At 55.4% G+C, this 15,787-nt stretch overlaps 1 protein-coding gene across 3 annotated transcripts in view; it reads left to right on the top strand.

The window, feature by feature from the left end:
- Positions 1–15,787, top strand: part of NEK6 (NIMA related kinase 6) — an 85,961-nt gene that overhangs the window by 47,628 nt on the left and 22,546 nt on the right. For all 3 annotated transcript variants that reach the window (XM_053563026.1, XM_053563035.1, XM_053563025.1), the window contains exons 3-6: positions 3,705–3,845; positions 5,035–5,097; positions 11,248–11,358; positions 15,597–15,705. In XM_053563026.1, coding sequence (XP_053419001.1) covers positions 3,705–3,845; positions 5,035–5,097; positions 11,248–11,358; positions 15,597–15,705 — 424 coding nt within the window. The remainder of the gene's footprint in view (positions 1–3,704; positions 3,846–5,034; positions 5,098–11,247; positions 11,359–15,596; positions 15,706–15,787) is intronic.

The raw sequence follows: 15,787 nt of genomic DNA, 5'->3' as shown, positions 1-15,787 counted from the left end.
CACAGCCAGGGATTGACCCAACTCTCCAGGCCCCAGTGTTGGGATCAACTGACAAAGCTGGAGCAGTAGTTACACATCTACCAACCTGTGTCCCAGCGAAGGGTGTTTATACTCCCCAGTAGCTAGAACAGGGGCTCAGATAGAGCAGGAGACAGTAAGCAGTAGATGACCAGTTTTCTGAAAGGCTACCAGGGTGATAGGTCATTAGTCAACAATTAGCAATATTTGGGCCACCATTGTGTGTGTTGTTCTGGGGAGAGCCCCACAGACCCTCATCATCAACATTATCTCCCAGAATCCTCTGAGAAATCCTAGGGCCAATGTCATCATCCTAGTGTATGTACAACCAGCTCAGGGTCACTTGGCTACAGGGGCAGGAATGGAACTTGCTGGGACTGACCCAGAAGGGGTGCTAGGCTTTGCAGGTGGTGACAGAGACATGGTCTCAAGGGCAGGAATGCATTTCACCCTTTCCTTTTAACTCAGAGCCCCCAGGTACCTCAGGGTCAGGCCCCAGGAGCCTCAGGTATTGAGGTGCCCATGTCTCAGCAGAGGCCCCCCAGGAACAGGGCCCCACACCACCCCCTTGAGGGTGGTAGAGCCCCAGAGCCTGCTGGACTGTGCCACCTGTGCACTGTGCCTGCTAAGCTGCCCTGCCTGGGGAGCCCATTCCCCTAATTAGGTCCAAGGGGCTATGCTAGGAAATGCAAATCTGGGGTATTCATATGCAGATGAGCAGCTGGAACCTCTGCTATGGCCAGAATGTCACCCATATCCAGAAGAGGTTTGGGCCTCACTGTGGAACTAGGCAGTGCAGCTCCCAGGTGAGGAAGGGTATCCCAGCTTCTGGCCAGCCTCACTAGTCATGGTGAGATGCGCACTCGGGGATCACTTCCTGCAAACCCTACACTGTACTGCGGGGAAACTGAAGCCCCAGGGGGATCCCCCTCTGTGACACCTGGCAGCCCACTGGGCCTAGATCTGCCAGGGAGCTCGTGCCTCAGTTTCCCGGTTTGTAAACTGGGATTAGTAAGCATAGCTTTGTGTGGCTGTTAGGAGATCAACATCATAAAGCCTGTCTAAGAAGCTAGTGCAGTAACTGAAACGTAGTAGGTGCTTAATAACTGCAGCTTGTCATTATTTTTATGAGTACGTGCAATTCTTCCAAGTGCTGAGAAAGCCACTGGTGTTTTCTGAGGGTTTGTGATACTGGCTGTATTCCTAGTGGTGACAGCGGCTGGGTCAGGGTCTCACTGTGTGCTGGGCTGTGTGAGGTGTGCTCCATTGTGTCATTCTACAGACAGGCTCCTAGCACTTGCTGTGGGTAGGTCAAAGCCTCAGTGCAGGGAGACATGGGGGGACTGAATCAGGAGCATCCTTACTAGTCAGGGTGTCTAGAGGGAAGAGTGGAGGAGGATTCCCAGCCAGCAGGCCCCAAATGGAGCAAAGGGCTCAGGCGCTGTCATCCCCAGTGCCAGGGGCAAATCTCAGCTCTGCCCACTCCTTGCTGTGGGTCTGGGGCAAGTCACTGCTAACCCTCCCAAGCCTCAGATTCCTGAAATGGGCATAACAGTGAGGTCCACTCACAGGGTTGTTCTGAGGACTAGGCAAGATGGCATGGGGGATGCATCTGCAGGGATCCTGCTGTGCAGCGAGCAGAAAGCCTGATTTCCTTGAGCAGGCGATCCGCAGCTGAGAGGTTAATGCCATTAGTCAGGAATGTGCCTGACAGACATGGCCACGTGGTAGATGAACTCATCCTCCCCTTCCCGGGTGGGTCCCCAGACAGGACCCACCATGGCAGGTCATTCATTCTGCTTCAAAACTGCAAAGTCAAGGCTGGCCCAGCTCTTGCCTTGGCCTTTCCTCGCTGGCTCTGGCAGGTGGGTGTTCCTTAGAGTTTCCCTGGCACAGAGCTGGGATGTGGCAGCTTAGCGGAAAGTGGGCAAGGCACAGGCGGTGTGGCTGCTGGAATGAGGAGGGGCTGCCCAGGGGCTCTGAGCTCCTCTCACCCTACCTGTGCAGGTCTGTCAATAACAGTGGCAGGGGTGGAACACCCACTGTGTGAGAGAAGTGACTTACCTGCTGCCTCATTCAATCCTCAGCAAGCTTGTGAGATAAGTACACTTGAAAGCCCTGTTTACCGGTGAGGAAACTGAGGCACAGGGCAGCTTATATAACTGCCCAAGGTTACCACCCACTGAGCAGCTGAAGCAGCACGAGAACCAAGCCCGCCTGCCCCAGAGCAGTTCCAGGGGCTCCTGGCGGGGCCCGCAGGCTTGAATCTCTGATTCCAGGTGAGGGAACTTCCAGAGTGCAGCCCAGTTACCTACATCTTCTTGTATGATCCTGGCCCAAATCTGGAAGAGACATTTTTACTTTTTTCCTTTCACTTTTCTAATGAGTTTTATTGTAGTTAAGTCATGGTTCAGGGTCTCAGGGCAGGGATCCAGGTCCCCTCTTAGCACCTTGTGAAAAGGACAGGTGTTGGGGTGAGGAGGGGAGGAGCCAGTTCACATCTTCCCAGAAAAAGTGCCTTCTGCCCAGGGGTCGTCCTAGGCTGAGACCCAGGCTGTCTGGCCAAGCAGTTCCTGGTCTGGTTCTGGTTGGGGGGTGGCTGTCCGAGGGGCAGTCCTGTCATTATTGGTGTCTTCTGCCACGGTGATGACCCCCCAAAGATGCCTAAGGTAGCTCACATTGCAGTGTGGCCCTCAACAAAGACCTGTTCTCACATTGGAGGGTGTGGACACTTGTTCCTGCCTCAGTGGGGCCTGCATGTTTCTAGCTTCACCCCGTCCCCCAGAACAGCTCCTGAAACATTTCTGTGCACACCAGTGTGCAAGGCGTCCAGTCCAGCAGCAGCCGACTCAGGCCCTCCACTCCTGCCACTGCCCCACTGGGGAGGCTTGGTGATACCCCATCCAGGACTAGGGAGTGGAAGCTATGGTGGATGTGTCATAGGGCCTGTGTGTCACAGGGCCCAGCTGGTCACTGCCTTACCTGGCCACTCCATCCCTGGCAACTTCTATAGTCTTCATCAGGTTTCAGCACTGACCCTGCAGTCATTTTGAGTCTCTAGTTTCTTCATGTCCCCATAAAGGGGATAGTTTATCCAAAGAATGAGCTCAGACTACCAGGCTGCAACTTTTAACCTCAGTTTTCCTATATCTGACATGGGACTTGCAGGGTCAGGAGATAGGATAGTATGTGTGGTGCCATGGATTGGTAAGACCTCAGCCGCAGTCTGAGCAGGGCTCCCAGGAGCCCAGCAACCTGGGTGCCTGGCTAGGGGACCTTGGCAAGTTGCTTTTACATCTCATTCAGATGTTATTGTACACACTGCGTGTAGGGCCCAGGCTCGGGGATGAAGGACTCAGGAATCTACAAGGCAGGGGAGGCCCCCAGCCCCACAGAGCCAGACACACAAGAAATCAGGTAATGAAACTGATGATGGTGCAGTGGGGAAGTAAGCAGCCTTGGTTTCCCCAGCAGGGGTCCCTGCAGGGAGCACAGGGGACCTGGGTCAGAAAGCCCCTGGGTGCTCCTGGCAGGCTCTGACGGTGGATTGGCAAGCAGAGTCCCTCCTTCCTCTTAGAGGGGGACTGTTTGGGGGTTGCTGTGGTTCTAGGGGCCCCCAGACATAAGGTCCAGGTCCTCCACGCCAGCCTGGCTGGTGACTGATGCCATCTGTCCCTCTCTTCCAGAGGCACCCTGGCACCCTGACCTTTCGCTGCTCGCTGGCAGACTTCCAGATTGAGAAGAAGATAGGCCGAGGACAGTTCAGCGAGGTGTACAAAGCCACCTGCCTGCTGGATAGGAAGACAGTGGCTCTGAAGAAGGTGCAGGTGAGCCATGACGCTGGGGGGTTCAGAGCTGCGTCCTAGGAGTCAGCTTCTGCATCTGGACACTGTGGTCCTGGGCCAGTCCCTCCTTCTCCCCTCTTCTGTGGCTAACTCATGGAGAGCACCAGGTGGACTCATGTGATATTGTGAACCATAAAGGAAAAGAGAAGTGTGGATGTGTTGAGCACCTGCTGTATACTGGGTTGTGCTAAGTGCACAAGGAAGCTTGACACAGTGCTCTGGGTGAGGTTATCATCCCTTTCAGATGAGGAAACAGTGCAGAGACTTAATTACTCCAGGACCGAAGGGCGAGGCAGAGTAGCAGACCGTGTCCACTGGTGCCTGCGCCCACTCTGGGATTCTGGACTCTGGTGTCCTTCCTGCTCTCTGTGTCCTTCCTAAATGCAGGAAGGGGATTGAGCGGCAAAGTTAGGCCAAGAGCATGTCCACGAGTGCCACTGGGCCCATCTGAAGGCTGCTTTCCTGGAGGAAATGGCTTTAAGTCCTCCAGTAAGGCTTCCCAAACCCCTGGCTTTGCTCCTTGGCCCTTAAAAAACAAGGTTAACATCCTGTTTAGAGGCAGCAGAGGCCCAGGAGAGAAAAGGGAGTTGAGGGGCAGGGGAGATGCCACATGCTACTTCAGTATGCTGCGGAGGAGGTGGGCTTCTCTGTCAGAAAAGGCCCAGTGTTTTCTCTTGAGCTTCCAGGGAGGGGCTCTTTCATGCTGGGGTGGCTGTTGTGGTGGGGCTACTGAATGCCGGTAAGTCAGGTGTGCTGGGGACCCCACGCAGTGCCAGGGGCTCGGTGTTGGCTGCTGCACACACATCCTCCTGATGAGTTCACGCAACAACGCAGCGGGATCGGGACATAGCCCATTTACAGAGGGGAGACCTGAGACCCCAGCGTGTGCCCTGGCCAGCCACTTCCCAAGGTGTCACCTCAGCCTCTCCCACTCTAAGTTAGGTATTAACTCCTGCCTGGAGAGTGGTGTCTGGTGAAGTTCTGGCAGACCAGGCCCCAGGAGAGTGCTCAGGAAGCATGAACAGGGGTAGGGGCTTGGTCTAGTTTACTGAATTGCAAGTTGTTCTCTAAGGGGGTAGGAGAGCCAGGACGTGGATGAGGCCCTTATGGCTCCCCGTGGGTACACTCGCTGCCAGAACTAACCACTCTTCTCTTCCTTCCCCCCTCCCAGATCTTTGAAATGATGGACGCCAAGGCAAGGCAGGACTGTGTCAAGGAGATTGGCCTTCTGAAGGTGAGTGCCCTCGACCAAACACGAGCCCTCTCTTCCTCAGGGTGGCCCTGGGACCCCAGCTGGGCCACATCATGTTCATCATAGCCCATAGGTGCCAGGGACCTGTAGCCTCTGCTGAGTCCAGAAACGATGACTTTTTGGGCACAGGCTGTGAATGTCTGCATGGCCAGGCAGGAGTGGCCCCCTGCCTGCAGCTCTGTCCAGCCCTCAGTGTTCTGCCCACACACGTGTCCTTGCCCCACATCACGCCTGTTTGTAGATGGCGGCACCTGACACAGAAGTCCTCCCCCCAGGGCTCCCCATCGAGTGCACAGTGACCTGCCCACTGACTTTGCCTGGTAGGGAGTGGAGTGCAGGCGTCGGATCAGATCACCCCGTCTGGCTCCAGCGCTGTCTCGTCTCTGTCTCCGTTTTCTGTCCCTTCTCCTTTCCACCTTCCCTTTCAGCCTTTTCCTTTCCTTTCCATTGTGCAGAGCACACACCGAATATTCAGCCAGGGCTCTGTGTTTCCCTTCTCCCCTGGCCTCCTGCTCCCAGGGAAGGGGCCTACTGGATGTGTCAGCAGCAGGCCTGGGGTGCTATGAGCGGAGTCAGGTGTGGGGCCCAGCTTTCCAGGTGCTGGAGCGCACATGCTGTTGAGCTCTACACAGGACCCCCATGAGGAGAAGGCAGGAGCATAGCCCCCGGGGAGGCCCACATGCCTGCCCAGAAGTGCTGGGCTGGGCAGAGCTGGCTGCCTGCACGGGGTGGGGGTGGGGGGCAGTGGGGGGGTGGAGGGGGGTCCTCCCAAAGGAGTGGCAGTGGGTGTGTCTGTGGTTGGCCCCAGAGCCAGGGATAACAGACCTTTCCGGTGTAGGTGTTGGCCCTGAGCTGGGGTACCTTCTGGGAAATCCCTCCCTACTCCCCCAGGCTGAGGATTCTGCCTGGGATCTCTGCAGTGATGGAAAAGAAAAGGTTCTGGAGAGATAGGACTCTGGGTTAAACCCTGATGTCTTCGTTTACAAACTGCGTGGCCTTAGGCAAATAACTTAACCTTCCTGAGTCTCAGTTTGCCCATCTGCTCAATGGCAAAAATACCTACCTCAAAGTAGGCAGTCAACTTGGCATCTTCCCTTCCTATAAAACATGCAGAGTTTGCTTGGCAGTTTCCAGCAAAGTGGGGCTGCTGCTGGTAGGGACACCTGCTAAAGCCACAACTGTAGGATTTCACATGCTTTCACATGCTTTCTCAGCCTGGGTGCTGCCCTTGGGGACTCCTAGGCTGGTGGGGAAATAGGTGGGCCATGGATGGTGACCTTCCTGGGTGATGCAGGCTCACCAAGAGGCCAGGGAGTCCAGGGGAAACCTGCTTGAGGCCCTGCAGAGGCCAGGTCCCAATCCCTGAATCTGGAAGGCCAGGACGAACCTGCTTGTAATGGTGACAGTGGGGATTATGGGAAGTGGAGAACATAAGGCTGGAGGTGTCAGCAGGCCAGATACCCACTGAGGAACAAAAGGGGAGCCCTGGGCTGGGGTGAGTTGTGAGCCACAGTGGGTAATGGAGGCATGGCTGGAGGCAGGAGGCGTCCTTATCTCTAACTATTACAGGTCAGAAAGCACCCTCCAATAACGTATTTTTAATGGCTAACTTTGGGATACAGTTACGATCTTGAGGACTGTGACTGATTACCTGGCCCTGGGGAGCGGGTGTCCTTATGTCCTGAGTGATTGCCCTCTCCTGCCTCCCAGGCCATCTCCTTGAGTGTAGGAGTTCTACATGTGTGTTCCGAGTGCAGCCTGCTCTGGGTAGCTGGTCACAGAAATGTGCCACTGCAGCCCCTGCCTTGAAGTGGCCTGACCCTAGCTGGGGAGAGGATTCTGTCCCTTCCCTGGAGCCGCAGCATAGCTGAGTGCCATCAATCATGGGTGTCAGAGGCGCCACACCCCTTGCTGACCAGCTGTGTGGCCGTTGGCCAGCTTTTGACCTCTCGGGACCTCAGTTTTCTCATCCATGCAAGGGGCGTGATGACGACAGTGCTATTCAGGGTGTTGGCGTGGAGATGTGTCTGGGGAGTCTCGGGCCGTGTCTCGTGTGGTGTCTACTCAGCCCAAGGCAGCCTTGTTGTCATGGACATCTTCTGCCCACCAACGCCAGCCCCTTTCCAGAACTCCAGTCCAGCTCCCCTGGTAGCCCACGGGAAGTCAACAGGATGTGCCAGGGCATGAGGTGCTTCCTGCAAAACGAAAGGAAATATGGTTCTCACAGGGGCACCTGGGCGACATCATCCGTATCATTCGTGCGGACATACCAAACCCTAAACTTCCAAGTGTACAGTGGGGTCAGCAGCTGCCGAGTGTGGGACAGGAAGGTGAGCCCTGTTAGAACACAGGCGTGTGTTCATGCATTTGGCACAATTTCCGAGCACCACTGAATGTGAGATTTGGGGGCACAGCCCTGGGTGGGGAGACTCATGGACAGACTCCTGTTATGTCTGGAAGGGGCTTGGAACTTGAGAGAGCAAAGCCCCTGAGGGCAGAGATTTTGGGGGGTGTTTCATGGTGGGCCCCTTACTCTCAACTTCCCTTCTGGCCATCAGTCCACCCCTCAGCAGCCACTACCACAGCCAGGCAAAATCTAACCACGTCGCATTTGGGGAGTACTTTCTGTGTCCATGGCCCAAGTGTCCCTTCTGGAACCACCTGGGTTCTCCACGAGGCCACAGGCTGGGACATGGACTCCATATGGAGAGGGGTCTGGGTCACTGGACCAGGTTCTGGGCTCAGCTTGGCCCCAGCTGCCTGTGGGCCTGTGGCCAACGCCTTCCCCTCTATGGTCTCAGGGCTCCTTGTTGCCTGTGCCTTGGTACACTGCCTGGGTGTGTGTGTGGGGGGGGGGGCGGGGCGGGGGGTGCTCCCCAGTCTCCTGGCCTCAGAATCACCCTAGGAATCGGGAGAGGAGCCTCCTTCCCTCCCTCCCCGGGAGCAGCACTTCCTCAACTGAAGCTTTAATTCCCACCCGAGTCCCCCTCTCATTTTCCCAAGTTTTTGGAGAAACTATGATGCCCAGACTGCTGAGGACCTGGCCAGATTTCAGGGATCCCTCCTGAGAGGGTGAGATTTCCCAGGGAAGGAATGAGGTGAAGTCCAAGTGGAGGGTGAAGGAACAAGGTTACTCACTCACCACGGTAGCAGCCTGTCAGGAGATTTTAAAGCACTTTGCTTGCTTTGATACTTTTTTTGTTACTGAAAAACCTATCTGTGGAGTGTGGTATATGCTGAGGGTAGCTGATGTTAGGTTAGGCTCCAGGATGAGCTCCAAAAAACAAAATCCAGGCTATGGGGTGGGGGGGTGTTCAAGAAAGGCACTGAAATAATTCAATAGACAAAGGAAAGACCTTCAACCCAGGTTCTGGAAAGCTAGACATCCCAGTGGGAAAAAATGATCCTCATTGATCCCTACCTCATGCCGTATACACACAAAAACTAACTTAAGTGCATAAAAGCTAAAGCTGTAGTATAAAGTTTGTAGGAAGAAACTGGAAGAAATCTTCATAACCTGAGAGGCAGCAAGTTGTCCTAGGCAGAACACAAAGAGCGTTAGCCATAAAAGAACAAAGTGCTTGTTTAGATTTTATCAAAAGGAATAACTTGTGCCTATCCAAGATTCCATACAAGAATGAAAAGGGAAGTCACAGATGGGGAAAATACTAGAAAACCTTATCCAACAAAGGATTTATGATAGATATACAGTGGGCAGGGAAGGAAGAATTAAGACCTGGTTCTAGGCTCAGTTCAGCCTAAATATACAGAAGGTGCAAAAAAACATGTATACACACTTTAAGAAAGGCAAAAACTGTGTTAAGATTGTAATACTCAAGTCATATTTGACTTCTGCAATTACAAGAGATATAAAATGCAAGATACAAGATAACAAATGTCTTTGGTATGTATTGGATATTACAGTTTTAATACAGTTTTCGCCTTTCTTAAAATGTATATATATTTTTGATACTCTCTGTATATTTATATATATATGTAGACTGTTCACCTGTAAATCTCCTTATAAATCAATAATAAAAAGATAAATAACCCAGTAAAATCTGTATCTGGTCTCACCCCTTCAGAGCTTTCAGAGCTCTCCCCACTGCTCCGAGGAGAGACCAGAGGCCTCCAGTGCCCTGTAAGACTGGTCTGCCCCACTCCATGCCCCAGCCCAGCACTGGGCTTGCTCCCGTTCCTACTGTCCAGCTGGCCACACAGGCCTCTGTTCAGCATCTGGCATGTGGGGTCCCCCTCCCCACAGGGCCTCTGCACGAGCTGTGCCCTCCCACCCTCTGCCTCAGCAATGCCCATTCCTCCTCTAGACCTCACTCCAATGTCACCTCCTCTAGGACGTCTCCCATGCCATCCCCTCCCTCCCCTGTCTGTGTGGATTCCCTCTCCATGGGCATGGGCCCGCTGAGTCCCCTGTGACCATTTTGCAGTGACCTGGCCTGCCTGGCGCATGGGTTGTGAGAGAATTGGCAGCTCGGCACCCCCCAAACACACAGCAGCTTTACACCTGACATTTTCCCGCTCAGGACAGGGTAGCTGTATGTGCTTGCTGCTCTGGCCTGGCCATTCCTGGTTTCTAAGGACATGAAATTCAAGAACTCACACTGGAGCCCTACCCAGGCCCGAGTGGGTCATCATCTATTACCTTCCCCTTCCTGACTGGAGAGTGAGCCCCCAAGCTGCACAAGGTGGGGGGTGGAGGGAGGCGGGCCCTGTCTCAGGTGGCCCATGGCACCATTTACAGCACTTGACACATGACAAGGCAGGCATGGGGGTCCCCTGGGGATGGGAGGGACATAGGGGTGCACACTTGCTGGCCTTGACAGAGGAAAGGGAGAGGAGCCCGACCCGATAGAGAAGTGGGTCGGGGTGAGGGTGCAGGCTGAACAGCCTCGTGTGTGCCACTGAAGTCACCTACTTCTTACTGACCAGGGGTTTCCACATGGGACTCAGCTGCCAAGATGGCCGAAAGAGGTCCCTTCCTGCCACCCCTGGGAGCCAGGGCTGGGTGCACTGCACCTGGATCCTGACCTCAGGAGGCCTCGGTCCCTTGGTGTGTCTGGGTGTTACTGAGCCACAGTGCTGGGCAACCCACCCTGCAGGCTGAGGGGGCCCGAGGAGCAGACAGGAAGTGGACACCGGGGTGGTGAGGGGTCAGTCTCTGTAGGGACCTGGTGGGGGACTGACACGGGAGGAGCTGGGGCCGTTGGCTGGGGCTTTTGGCCCATAGGGGCCTGACTGGGGTTGGGGTTGTGCCCACTCACTGCAGACAGGCTTGAGGGATGAAGGAATGGGGAATGGTGTGGCTCTGCGTTCCACCCAGGTCCTACCTTGTTCTAGAATCCAGGATATGCGCAGGTCGGCATGCCGCATAGACGCATGTCCTTCTCCCAGCAGCTTCCAGGCTTTATAGAAAGCAGGTTCAAAACTGGCCTCTGGATATTTGAATCTATTCTGCTTTCCTAGGTCCTAGAATTACTTTGGTGTAAACATTTTCATTAAAAAGAGTTGTGCAGGGCTCCTCTTGGCCAGGCAGGGCCTGACTTCCTGCCCATGGGGCACCGTCCTGCTCCACGCTCTGTTATCAGCAAATACACAGGCTGTGTGCAGAGGCCACAGGCAGGGTCTCAGTGCTGAGCAAATTAACCAGGCGGCTCTCTCACTACAAATGTGTTTTCAAGATTTCACAAGGGATGTGCCAAAAACTGAGGAAGTGGGAAGGAAGAAAGGAGGAGACTAATCCTAAGTACCCATTGCAGGCCCACCACGCACTGAGCACAGGGCCAGAGTGTGTGGCCCATCTGCCCTCGAGGGGTGTGGGTGGCGAGGAGGAGAAGGAAGAGGGTCATTTCTACAAGTGTCTGTTGAGTCTTGCATAGCCCTGTGCAGGTGCCATGTGAAACCATCTTATCTTCACTTCTACGCTTCAAAACACTATGCCCATTTTACAGATGAGGAAACTGAGACTCAGCTCACCATCACCAAACACAGGCATTTCCCCTGGCAGGCACCTCTCCAGCAAATGCCAAGGCTGTTGTCACAGTGCTGGCGTGGGGCGGGCGCTGGGGCCTCACCATCTCTCACCAGTGCCTTCCCTCCCTCTCTGTCATCGTGCAGCAACTGAACCATCCAAACATTATCAAGTATCTGGACTCATTTATTGAAGACAATGAGCTGAACATTGTGCTGGAGCTGGCCGACGCGGGTGACCTTTCCCAGATGATCAAGGTGAGGCCCACCAGGAGTGTGGGCGAGAGTCTGGGGCTGCCTCGACACAGGGCCCAGTGCTACAGCCTCTCCTCAGCCTGAGTTCCTCGCTGCTCACCCCCCTTGCCCGCATCCCTGGACCACAGCTGTGGTCTGGTAAGGGCTCTGTCAGACTTTATCCTCTGCTGCCCTTGCTGAGGTTCTTCCTTTCTTCCCATCAGTCCCCAGGAAGTTCAGCTCACATGAGAGCCCTGTAGGCAGAAGGCAAGGCCAAGCAATGCTTGGAGAGGCTGGGGGCTGGCAGAGGGCCACCGCCTAGCCTGTCCACAGGCTCAGGAGCCTCTTCTGCCTTGTTGGGTCAGACCCCAGTGTCTTGTAGGTCCCACCAACTCATTTCACAGAAGGGGAAAACAGCCCAGAGAGGTTAAGAGCCTTGTCTGAGGATACCTAGCATTATGGGGACTGAGCTGTGCCTGTGGCCCAGGTCTCTGTTTTCCTGGCCTGGGACCCTACAGTGGACATCGTCCCAAAAATGATCTCCCCAGCTCTAGAAGGGGATCGTCATTTCCCTGTAATAGACAATGCCTAGGGTCTTCAAAAGGTTGAACAACCAGCCAAGTCACAAGGGCAGGCTCAGTGCCAAGCCTGTCTCATGAGTAGCACCCTCGTACCCTGACACACACCTGCACCCACATTGTCATGCTTCCCAGGGTTTCCAGATCCTCTAGGAGTCTGGCACCAGTGGCCACTGCAGTGCCCCTTAGAGTACCTGCTGTCAGCCTCCACTGGGCCAAGCACACTTGTGTTTTGCTATCCCCAGAGAGCAAGCTCAGAGAGGTGTAGTCTCCTGATGAAGGTGCACAGCCTCTAAGTGACAAAGCCAGGTCTGCCTGAGCCCCAGGCCCAGGCCCAGGCCTCATCCCCTTCCCTGCACCTCCCTCAAGACCCTGGCTTCCAGCCTGGTGTGACGGCTTATGCCTGTAATCCTAGCGCCCTGGAAGGTCAAGGCAGGTGGATTGCCCTGAGCTTACAGGTTTGAGACCAGCCAGAGCAAGAGCAAGACCTTGTCTCTAAAAATAGCTAGGCATTGTGGCGGGCGCCTGTAGTCCCAGGTACTCTGGGGCTGGGACGAGAGAATCTCTTGAGCCCAAGAGTTTGCGGTTACTGTGAGCTGTGACACCACGACACTCTACTGAGGGTGACAATGAGACTCTCAAAATAAAGAAGACCCTGGCTTCCTTACTGGGACCCAAGTCTCTAGGCCACTGTCATGGGGCCCCCCCTTTACTCCCTCCCCTGGGCCCCATCAGCTAGCTTCTGAGTGAGGCTGGGCCCTGCGTAGCCCCCACCCTACTCCCAGTGACAGTTGGAAGCAGGCCCAGGCATGGACTCTCCATCTTTCCCACCAGGCACTGGGGACCAAGCAATTGTTCAGTGCTTGCTCTTCTGAAATTTGGCTCCTAGGAATACAGGCATCGCTGGGAAGTGGCATTACTTGAGCTGTTATCACCTGCTTTTATATTTTTGTTGACATATTAATGCATTTGCAGGGATATTAATCTCCACATGGATCCCAGGTGGGAACAGATGTGCTATATCATGTCTTGGTTCCTCCCCGCCTGGCCACTGGACTTGTTTTTCTCCTTCCTGTGTTATCCTCTCACTGAACATGCATGCACCACACACCCAGTGTGTGCCAGTCCTGGGGTGCCTCTGGCATGGGTGCTGCCTTGGAGGAGCCCCAGTTCTAATAGGAAGGCAGACCTGTGAGTGAGTAGTTAGGAGCCAGCGTGAACAGCCAAGTTCAGGACCTGTGGGAGTCAGGGGAGCTGGAGGAGGTGACACCTGCCCAAAACTTGAGGAGAGATGGGCAGTCCAGAAGCAGGAGCAGCTTGTGCAAGGGCTCAGGAAAGCACTGTGGTGCCATGAGACATGCCACGGGGCGGGGCGGGGCAGGACCATCGGACCACACAGGCCTCCTGCTCCAGGCTCAGGATTCAGGCCACACCCCAAAGCCAGAGAAGCTTCCTAAGACTCCTGGCAGAGAGCAAACATAGTCAGCTCTGTGTTCTAGAAGGCTGGATGCCGAGTGGAGGTGAGGGCAGGGACAGGCAGGTGACGGATGAGAGACCCTGCCTTGTCATCCTCCAACACAGCCCCAGTGGACTCCAGACATCCTTGCAGCCTCTCGTCCATGGAGTGGGTCTGGGGTCCAGACAGGTGGGTGGAGGGGGGGCAAAACGGTCTCTGCCCTGAGCCTCAGTTTCCGTCCTGTCCCAGGGCATGTATCAAGAGGAACAGCAGCAGGTGCATGTCCCTTCAGGCTGAAAGAGGGGGAGGTGTGTGCTGCTCCAGTCAGTGTGCACCTCCGCCTGTGCCTGGCCTGGGATGCAGTGTCCCCTCCCCAGTTAGCCTCCCCTGCTCCCTTTCTTGGCCTCTCTAGGGATGGTGCTGGCTTGGGGCTCAGATTAGTCTGTGAACCAGCAGGGCTGAGTCTAGACCAGCTTCCTGGAGCCTCTGGTCCCTCCTCACCTGGCGCACTGCCTCCCCTCCCTGTAGTCCCCTCCCTACACCAGGGGCAGTGGCTCCTGTTCCCTCCTACCCAGCTCAGCTAGAGGTCTTTACCTTTGGAGCCTGACTGGGTATAGCTCCTGGTAGGAAAGGCAAGGCCACTGGGAGACCTGGCCCCAAGTCAAACATGCCCACTGGCTGGCCTGGGGCAGGTCCCCGTGCCTCAGTTTCCTCATCTGTGACTTAGCCAGCATAGCACCTTCCAACTCCCAGGCTGCCTCTGGGTTTCTAGCACAACAAGGGGCTTGCCAGGGCCCCAGCCTGGGGCTACCCATGGTCATCCCACTGGCCTCAGAGGCCGTCAGCCATTGAGGCCTATGTCCCAAAGACCTGCAGCCACATGGCCAACCACGGTCACCATGGTGCCTGCGTTATTTGCGGGGAATAGTAAATCCAGGAGCTGCCGCTTCCCTGGAACCCACCGGAGACCCTGTGCCTTCCCGCTAAATGTCAGACAGCGCTTATAGGACATGACATTTAGAAAATCACCGCTCTCGGCCCGCACATATCCACTTAAATGCAGTAATGAGGAATAACTAACATCACAGCGTAAATAACATCCCAGCCTGGCCCACCACAGACGGGGTGGGATCTGTGCTGAGAGCCAGACAGCTTCCCTGTGGGGTCCTTCTCTCAGAGGCCCCTCAGAAGAGCCTCAGGGGATTTGCTGCAAGGCCCAGGCTCCCAGCTGTGACCATCCCACTGCTCAGACCTGGATCCCAGCTGGGTGACTTGGAGCACATTCCTAAACCTCTCTGGACTCAATCCCTCATATCAGTAGTAACTAGTGTCCTCAGAAGTGGGTCACGAACTCAGGCCCGGGTTGACTCTGCCCCTACTCTGCAGCCTCAGTCTCCTCATCTGTAAGGCAGGCCCAGTCCTGCTCAGGGCCCAGAGCAATGGCTGCACACAGCCATTGGCACTTGGCACCCTCTGGCTCAGGTCCTTTCTCAGGCCGGGTGTGTGTCCCAGTCCAGTTCAGTTCCGCCTTCCATGCACCGAAGCAGCTGCCCTGACAAATGGGCCCCTAGCGTTGCCTCTGGCTATTTGGGGCAAAGATGGTTGCTCTGGGTGAAAAGCCCCTGAACTAAAACCCGGCCCTCAGGTAACTGGTGTGTGGGGTGTGCTCTGCCCGCTACGGGCCTGGAGCCCAGGAGACCCCCATCTCAGACAAGCTCCCAGCTGCTTCCTTCTAGATCTTTGCCTCCTTACAGCTCATTCAGCACAGCCTGAGGGCTTTTCGTTTCTGTTCTTCCCCCCGCCCGCCCGGAACATTAAATATGTTTTTCCAATGAAGTAGACGGACGCCTATTGAAATGGGGGTCCACTGGAGAACAACAAACCCATTTCCTTGAGGTCCTCGTCACGTTTGTTAACAATCAAGCTCCAAGTTGGTGGCGGCAGCTCTTATTTAGCCACTAAATGTGTCCTGGTGCTGCCCTCCAGTGCCAGGCCAGGGCTGGGGGCAGGGAGGGTCCACACCCAGTCTGCTTCTGCAGGAGGTTCCAGAAGCCCTCGTGAGCTCTGCACTCCTGGTCTGGATTTGATGTTTATTCAGCAGCCTGACCGCCCCCCTCCCCATGCCAGGCATCAGCTGCCCGCTGGGGAAAGGAGAGGGCACCATCCCACAGCCATCCCCCCAGAAGCGCACTCATCTGGCCTGTCCATCTGTCTGTGCCCCCACCCAGTACTTTAAGAAGCAGAAGCGGCTCATCCCTGAGAGGACGGTGTGGAAGTACTTCGTGCAACTGTGCAGCGCCGTGGAGCACATGCACTCACGCCGCGTCATGCACCGAGGTGGGTATCCCCCCCACCCCGGGGACCCCAGGTAGGACCTCCCTTCTGACTTCTTCCGGCTCCTCAGGGGTAGCCCTGGAAG

This window comes from Nycticebus coucang, chromosome 2, assembly GCF_027406575.1.
Source record: "Nycticebus coucang isolate mNycCou1 chromosome 2, mNycCou1.pri, whole genome shotgun sequence".
Lineage (NCBI taxonomy): Eukaryota > Metazoa > Chordata > Mammalia > Primates > Lorisidae > Nycticebus > Nycticebus coucang.
This window is presented reverse-complemented; position numbering and strand designations above follow the sequence as displayed.